Source organism: Paroedura picta, chromosome 3 (assembly GCF_049243985.1).
Source record: "Paroedura picta isolate Pp20150507F chromosome 3, Ppicta_v3.0, whole genome shotgun sequence".
NCBI lineage: Eukaryota > Metazoa > Chordata > Lepidosauria > Squamata > Gekkonidae > Paroedura > Paroedura picta.
This window is the reverse complement of record NC_135371.1, coordinates 68,215,660-68,224,858: the sequence shown is the minus strand read 5'-3', so window position 1 is coordinate 68,224,858 and position 9,199 is coordinate 68,215,660. Positions and strand designations below refer to the sequence as shown.

General features: G+C 43.5%; 1 protein-coding gene across 2 annotated transcripts in view; it reads right to left on the bottom strand.

The window, feature by feature from the left end:
* Nucleotides 1–7,248: 7,248 nt before the first annotated feature.
* Nucleotides 7,249–9,199, bottom strand: part of SNCB (synuclein beta) — a 63,304-nt gene continuing 61,353 nt past the window's right edge. For both annotated transcript variants that reach the window (XM_077326320.1, XM_077326319.1), the window contains exon 6: nt 7,249–8,035. In XM_077326320.1, the coding sequence (XP_077182435.1) occupies nt 8,003–8,035 (33 nt within the window). In that variant the 3' untranslated portion in view covers nt 7,249–8,002. The remainder of the gene's footprint in view (nt 8,036–9,199) is intronic.

Below are 9,199 nucleotides of genomic sequence, written 5' to 3'. Positions count from 1 at the left end.
CCTGTCACTATCTCCATTTCTTCCCCATCTATTTGCCAGGAATTGAGAGAGCCAGATGCCATGATCTTTGTTTTCTTGATGTTGAGTTTCAAGCTAATTTTTGCACTCTCCTCCTTCACCCGCATCAACAGGCTCTTTTGTTCCTCTTCACTTTCTGCCATTAGAGTGGTATCATCTGCATATCTGAGGTTGTTGATATTTCTCCCTGCAATCTTGATCCCAATTTGTGACTCCTCTAATCCCACCTTTCTCATGATGTGTTCCGCATACAAGTTAAATAGGCAAGGCGACAGTATACAGCCTTGCCAAACTCCTTTCTCAATTTTGAATCAGTGATTCCATGTTCATTTCTCACTGTTGTTTTTTGACCTGCATATAAGTTTTTCAAGAGACAAATAAGATGCTCTGGTATTCCCATCTCTTTAAGAACTTGCCACAATTTGTTGTGTTCCACACAATCAAAGGCTTTAGCATAGTCAATGAAGCAAAAGTAGATTTTCTTCTGGAACTCCCTAGCTTTCTCCATGATCCAGCGTATGTTGGCAATTTGATCTCTAGTTCCTCTGCCTCTTCGAAATCCTGCCTGTACTTCTGGAAGTTCTCGGTCCACATATTGCTGGAGCCTAGCTTGTAGGATTTTGAGCATAACTTTGCTAGCATGAGTGCAATGGTGCGGTAGTTTGAACATTCTTTGGCATTGCCCTTCTTTGGGATTGGAATGTAAACTGACCTTTTCCAATCCTGTGGCCACTGTTGAGTTTTCCAAATTTGCTGGCATATTGAGTGTAGCACTTTTACTGCATCATCTTTTAAGATTTTGAATAGTTCAACTGGAATGCTGTCACCACCACTAGCTTTATTGTTGCTCAGACTTCCTAAGGCCCATTTGACTTCACATTCCAGGATGTCTGGCTCCAGATCAGTAACTACCCCATTGTGGATATCAGGGATGTTAAGCTCGCTCTTGTATAGTTCTTCTGTATGGTTTTGCCACCTATTTAAATCTCTTCTGCTTCTGTGAGGTCCCTACCATTTTGGTCCCTTATAATACCCATCTTTGCATATCTCCAATTTTCTTGAACAGATCTCTGGTCCTCCCCATTCTATTGTTTTCTTCTATTTGTTTGCACTGTTCATTTAAGAAGGCATTCTTATCTCTTCTAGCTTTTCTCTGGAATTCTGCATTCAATTGGGTGTATCTTTCTCTTTCTCCCTTGCCTTTCACTTCCCTTCTTTCCTTAGCTATTTGTAAAGCTTCCTCAGACAGCCATTTTGATTTCTTGCATTTCTTTTTTTTGGGGATGCTTTTAGTTGCTACCTCTTGTACAATGTTGCGAACCTCTGTCCATAGTTCTTCAGGCACTGTCTATCAGATCTAATTCCTTAAATCTATTCGTCACCTCTACTGTATATTCCTCGGGGATATGATTTAGTTCATACCTGAGTGGCCTAGTGCTTTTCCAGGTTCCTGATGTTCCAGGTTCCTATGGAATAAAAATCTTCACAGCATCGGACTGTCTTTTCGCCACCAGTTACTTCCACATCTGAGCGTCCTTTCAGCTTTGGCACAGTCGCTTCATTCGTTCTGGCACTACTCGTACTAGCCATCTGCTCATCCCCAGTAGCATATTGGACACCTGACCTGAGGGTCTCATCTTCCAGCGTCATATTGTTTTGCCTTTTGAACCTGTCCATTGGGTTTTCATGGCAAAGATACTCGAGTGGTTTGCCATTTCCAGTGGATCACCTTTTGTCAGAGCTCTCTGGTATGATCTGTCCGTCATGGGTGGCCCTGCACGCCATAGCTCATAGCTTCACTCAGCTACACAAGCCCCCTTGCCACGGCAAGGCAACGATCCTTGAAGGGGGAAAAAATGAAATACACCTATATAAGATAGGGGAGACTGGTCTTGGCAGTAGCGTGTGCGAAAAGGATCTAGGAATCTTAGTAGACCATACGTTGAACATGAGTCAGCAGTGTGACTCAGTAGCTAAAAAGGCAAATGGTATTTTGGTCTGTATCAAATGGAGTATCGTGTCCAGAGCACAGGAGGTGATGGTACTGCTTTACTCTGCTCTGGTTCAGCCTCACTTGGAGTACTGTGTTCAGTTTTGGGCACCCCAGTTGAAGAGGGATGTTGACAAACTGGATAACCATCTTCAAGTATTTAAGAGAGTGCCATATGGACAATGGAGTAGAATTGTTCTGTCTTGCTCCAGATGGACAGACCAGAACATATGGGATGAAATTAATTCAAAATAAATTCCTCCAAACATCTGGAAGTAACAGAGCGGTTTCTCAGTGGAACAGGCTTCCTTGGGAGGTGGTGGGTTCTCCATCTTTGGAAATTTTTAAACAGAGGCTAGATAGCCATCTGACAGAGAGGCTGATTCTGTGAAGGGAAAGGCATGGCAGGTTACAGTATATGAGCAATTGGGATGTGAGTGTTCTGCAAAGTGCAGGGGGATGGACTAGAGGTAGTCAACCTGTGGTCCTCCAGATGTCTATGGACTACAATTCCCATGAGCCCCTGATAGGGGCTCATGGGAATTGTAGTCGATGAACATCTGGAGGACCACAGGTTGACTATCCCTGGACTAGATGACACATGAGCTTCCTTCCAACTCTATGATTCTATGATTCTAAGTACCCTTTGGTTATGATCTGTCAACTAGTTATTGACCCACCTGACAGATTAAGGATCCATACCTCATTTTACAATTTGTCAACAAAAATATCATGTGGAACCTTATCTAACACTTTACTGAAATCCAGATAAACTATGTCCTCAGCATTCCCCTGATCCAGCAAAATATTCACTTTCTCGAAAGAAGAGATAAGTTTGGTCTGACATGATTTGTTCTTGTGAAACCTGTGCTGAGTTTTAGAAATCACAACTCTCTGTTCCAGCTGGTCAAGGACTGATTATTTGATGATTTGTTCCAAAAGTTTACTAGCTACAGATGTCAAGCTGTCAGGTCTTTTTTCCCTTTCTTGAAGATGGGGACAACATTTGCCCGCCTCCAATCATCTGGCACTTCACCTGTTTTCCAAGAAGTGTCAAAAATAATGGACAGAGGTTCAGAGATTACACCTGCAAAGTTTTTTTAGTACTCTGGAATGCAGTTCATCTAGCCTAGAAGACTTTGGTACATTTAAAGAATCTAGGTGTTTGTGGACTGCCCCAACAGTGATCCTAGGCCACCATTCACATCTCCCGTGTTGTGTTGTTATTTCCACATTGAGCACTATTTCCCTCACAAGCAAAGACTGAGGAGAAATAGGAGTTAAGCAGTTCAGCCCTCTCTTCATCATCTGTTATAATTTCACTTTCTTGTCCTCGCAGTGGTCCTACTTGAAATATAACTAAAGAAGCCTTTTTTGTTATGTTTAGCATTTCTTGCAAGCCTAAGCTCATATTGAGCTTTAGCTTTTCTAATACTCCCCCTGCAATTATTGGTTATTTGTTTATACTCATCCTTGGTAATAATTTCCATTTCTTAAATGACTCTTTTTTATTCCTCAAATCATTTGACAGCTGTTTATGGAGCCACCTTGGCTTCCATAGGCTCTTTCCATCTTTCCTTCTCAAGGTTACTATTGTGCATCTCCTTAGTATGTGCACACATACTGAAAAAATTCTCAGGGCAGTCAGGTGAGGTCACTCAGTGCCAGAGTATTCTTTTTAGTCATGGTCAGTTCAGAGTGTTCCCTTCCTGAAAAAGACTCTTATGCCTTCTTTCTCTTCCCCCGGCCTTCAATGCAGCATATTATAGTAGTGTGCAGTTCCCCTTCCCACCTATGAAAGTAACAACTCTGACTCTTCTTGCCACATGACTGATGTCACATAACATCCTGTAAAGTGTTTTGCAGCTCTGTTGGTCGTATGCTGCTTCATGGGCATTAAAGTTGGGTTCCAGGTCTGGAAAGATTGATGGCCAAATGTTAGATTTCTCATGGGAATCAGCATTCCTAAGGGAAATTTGCCACTTTCCTAGTCATAATGTTCAGAAGATTCATTATTGAGTTTGGATCATCACACTGCTGTTTTCCTGACCATATTATCTGTGCACCTGACATGGGTGTGTGTATGATCTTTCTACTTTTCCCTCACAAAAGCAGTATTTTGCTTCACGTATTTTCCTTTACTACAGGTTTTGGCTATTGTTAGATCACTTGAGGGACTATCAACAGATGGAAAATTGAGGAAATAAAAAACACAGTTTTTTGCCAGAACTTCCTGATTTTGTGAAGTAGCTGCTGTTGAACTGCTGGGCCTAGGTGAGTCATGGAAGTCATGTGGCAGCTAGCCACCCAGTGTTTGCTGTCAAACCTGACCCTGAGGAATCTGCTCTCAAAGTTGAAAACAGCCCTGAAGAGGGCCATCCTCTGTTTTTTACTGACAGGAAATCAAGGCCTGAAGGCTGACAATACTGTTGTGGTTGCTTAGCAATGATTCCCGGGGGCCCTTCTATTTTTATTTCAGATTTTCTTGCAATCCCGTTGGCTCCAATCTCTGGATATAAGTTGTTGTTGTTATTTAGATTTATTACTTGCCTCCCCCCAAAGGCTTGCGGTGAGTTACAACATTTAAAACTCCCAATAAAAACACTATACAAAAATAGAACAACAGTACACATATACACTACCCATATTAAAGAAGATGTGGCGGTAAAAACAACAACCCCTAAGTAGACCGGACCCTGAAGAACCCATTCTAGAGGACAGGGAGACAGAGGGTGCTGTTAGCATTTGCCACTGCTACTCAGATTACTCCTGGGGGGGGGGGTGATCTTCCTTGTGGCCTCCTCTATCACAGATTTCATGAAATTGAGAATTAACTATATTAACTAGTAGGGGATCAGCAAAGACTTGTTGAGGGTTATCCCATTTCCCTTTCTCTTATCTGAAAGTCTGATAGCATCTCCCCTTCCTAGTGATTAGCCAACCTACCTTTGTCTGTCTTTTTATCCTGTCTTCAGCTCTCCTTCCTTTCCTCTTTCTAGCTGGCTCCCCCTTGGGAAACTGGCCATTTTGTGTAGTATGAGCCTGGCCCAGCTGCTTCATGGGAAACCTGTAAGGACTTGCAAGAGGCACCTCACCTCTCTTTTCCCCTTCTTCTGACATCCCCCATATCCTCACCTGTCTCTCCTTCCTTCTCTCATTTTCACCCACCAACCTTTTATTTCTCCCACCTTTTTATTTACTTCATTTATATCCTGCTTTTCTCCACTTTGGAGGACCCAAAGTGGCTTACGTCATTCCACCCCCCTCCATTTTATCCTTACAATAACCCTGTGGGGTGGGTTAGGCTAAGAGTGTTAGATTGGCCCAGAGTCAGACAGTGAGCTTCCACAGCAGAGTGGGGATTTGAACCTTCAGCTTCAAGATTCTTGTCTGAAACTACAACCACTAAACTGGCTTTCGTGGATGGGTCATGCAAGTACGGTGGTGGCAAGTTGCTTGCTGGCCACTGCCAGGCTTGGCCCCAGTGAATTCTTCCTTAAAGGCCCTCCATTGCTTTTTACTGACAGAAGCCAAGGCTTGAATAGTGTTGTGGTTGTCCAGCAACAGTCACTGAGAGCATCTTTTTCTTAACACTACAGGTGTTCCATATGTACCCTTTTTAGATTTCAGATGTTCTACCAAGCTTGGGTTTTTCCTCAGGTTGGTAGAAAGGTGTGTCTTGTCTGTAACCCACTTAACCACTTTTAAGTATCTACAGATAGAACCATGTTGAGAATTAGATATGATTTATGAAAAGTGGGAAAAGTCTAACATAGCAGTGCTATTCTAAAAAGATTCAGATTTGTCAAGCTAATAATGTATACATCAGACAGATTGGTAGATGATGCAGTAAAGAATAGTCCTGTAGGATTATGCTGTATGTTAAGAAAGCCAGGCTTCATTAGGGTAGTAGAATGTACAAAAGCACTTTAAAGAATGTAATTACTATATAGGCAGGTGTATGTAAAATTAGAATTGTGGGCCAAGTTCAAAGGCTTGAAAAATAATTGCTTCAAAAGTGGTGGTGAGGGTTATTGTGGTGAGATTAGTACCAGTTTTTGCACTTACATAATGGGACATGGTATTGGATAAAGATTGCCCAATCACTAGCTGTACTATAGTGGGACATAGTCATGTGAAAACTGATTGGTGCTGTCTTTTCAAACATTTCTTATAGCAACAGTTGGCTTGGCAGTTAAGCTGGGATAAGCAATCACTAAAGAGGGTTTACTGCACCTGCTCATCTGAGAGATCATGCTAACTAGAGGTAAACCACTCACCTCACCATAGTTTCAAGGTCTGCTGCAGGGAGACTTCCCTTATTTGGTAGAAGTCATTTTTCCTTTATTTTAGTGGGGCTTCTGCCAGTGTTTAGGATTACAGCTCTGCCCTCTCACTGTTCGTGAGGCTATACATTTGAACAGATTGGATACCGCAAAGCTAGTGAAGACATAAGAGGTGACCTGCTGTTACAGGCTGCTACATTGCACAGTTGCCCTTAGCCAAGGGCTTAGGCCAAATGAGATTCACTTGGCACTTAAAAGGATACATTGACCCAAACAAGTTTTTGGTCATTCTCCAGTTGGAGGGACTGAGAATGCTGAATTTCTTTTTTGCCCGTGTGCTGATTTTTTGCAGAACAGCCTTTGAGTCCGCATTTTGCTCTGCTCCAAACACACAAGGAAGTATATTCAATACCTTTCTCCATAAGACTTGTATATGTTATTTCCCCACTGACACCCATATTAATGTGGATTCCAGGGCCAGATCAACACATGCAACATTGCACATTTCTAAGAGCTTGGGAACTATACTATGTTCTTGATATCAGGCCATCAATTGATGCAGAGCCTATTAATCTTTCTTAATATGTAGTAATAACAGTTTCGGAAGACCTAGTTCATAACTATCTAGTTGTATGGCTTCCTTGTCTTTAAGGGATGTAGTTCATCATGTAATGATGAAAAAAGCTGCAGCTGTTGAAGTTCCTGCTTCTATGTTAAGTAAGAGAGTTATGCTTTTTGGTTGTCCCTCTAGCCAAAGATGCTGCTGTATCTGCTTGCTTCTTCCCTTTCTAGAAGCAGTATTGCTTGTTTCCTCTAGGAAATGCCAGTTCTACCATCTAGGGGGGCTTCATAGCTGCAGGATGTCAAGACTATAAAAGCCACCTTATTCATAGCACAAATCAAGGCCACTGCTTCCCTCTTGACCTGCGAACAATGTGGAGGCAGACAAGCAGCTACAGACAAGAGTTGGCTTTATTCATGGACTCAGGGGCAGCTGTGTCACTGGCAGCTGCCCCAGGATTGCACACATAGCGACAGTGGGAGGTATCCATGCCACAGTCACAACACAGAGCGCTGGGGGCAGGAAAGGGAAGGTATTCCTTTTGTTTGGGATACACAGACACGACTTCTGCACCGTCAAATTAGGGATTCTCTTTTACAAGACCAGGGGGGTCAGGAGAAGGGGAGATCACAAAGGCGTAAACAATCCATTCAGAGATATAAAAAAAAGTTCCACCAATGGTAATGGAGCAGAGTCGGCGTGATTCACGTGCAAGCAAATGTACAGTGGGCCCAGCATGGGGTCCCAGCCAAGGTGATGGGATGCTCTGCTTAAAAATGGAGAAGATACAACATGCTTCTTACAGACACAGGAAATCTGGCCTTACTGCGCTGGGAGGGAGACAGGGCAGTAAGGCTGGGCTCACAAATGCGTGCGCGCACACACAAACCGCTGCGGTCAGGGTTTGTCTTCAGAACTCTGTTTTTCTCTTAACGCTAAAGACCACGATACATAAAACACAGATCCCGATGAGGTCCCTTGGAGCAGATCTGGAGGAAGAACTCATGGCAGGAAGGGGTGTGGGGACGTTTCTCCATCACCGTCTCCCTCAACGCTTTCCCTTGGAGAGGCGGAGGAGGGTTGGGGAGGGGAAGGACGTTATTGTTATTGTGCTGCTGGTGGAAGTGTCGGGAACAGGGGTGGCCATTATGCTTCTGGCTCATATTCCTGATATTCTTCCTGGAAGGAAACAAATGGCATTCGGTGTGAGAAGAAGGAATCCACAAGATCTCAAGGTGGGATCATGCAGCGTGAGCCAATGCAATCAAAAGGATGTGACATCCAAGAAGCAATACAATTGGAGTAGGATTACAGACATTTGCATCAAGTCAACAAGTATTAGACACGATATGTTAAGTAACACACACTATGGTATTCCATAACTGGAAGACAATACAGGGAAGTGGGATCATGCGTACACCTAAGAAGGCTATATGCAGGAGACTATTCCCCATTCCTGTTCTTTTTATTAAAGCATCTTCCTGAATCATTAAATACTGCCTTTAAAAATGCTCTTCTGAACAATTCTGTTTGCAGAACAACAGAAGCCAGATTGGTGTAGTGGTTAGGAGTGCAGACTTCTAATCTGGCATGCCGTGTTTGATTCCCCACTCCTCCCCCACATGCAGCCAGCTGGGTGACTTTGGGCTCACTAGGGCACTGATAAAGCTGTTCTGACCGAGCAGTGATATCAGGGCTCTCTCAGCCTCATCCACCTAACAGGGTGTCTGTTGTGGGAAGAGGAAAGGGAAGGCGACTGTAAGCCATTTTGAGACTCCTTCAGGTAGAGGAAAGCAGCATATAAGAACCAACTCTTCTCCTACTACTACTCTTCCTTTCAGGCTGACCAGTCAACAAAAGGGGAGCCACAACAGAGAAGGCATGTGTACGGACAGTTGTGGGATCTTGCTCATTTGAAGGGTAGTAGCCACAGAAGGCCCTGCTCAGATGGGTAAACCTGTTGAGGCACAGCAAGAAAGATGGACTTGAGGCTCCAAGGCCACGAAAGACTTTTGTCAGTTATAGCCATCACCATGACTTGAACTCAATAACAACTGCAGTGACTGCAGAATGAGTGCAATATGCATGCACTGCCTTGGTCCTGATAATAACTGAGCAGCAGCATTTTGTATAGATGGCAGATTCTAAACTGACTAGGGCAGATCCATGCAGAGTATTTTATAACAGTCTCAATGGTACCATGGCATGGACCTGGTTGCCAGAACAGCCATCCCCTGTACTAACTAAGCTGGAAGTATTGCGGGGGAGGGCAGCTCCACTGAATTTTCCAGCAGCAATGTTGGAGTCAGTATAACCCCTAATTGAGTCATCTGGATGCCGCTG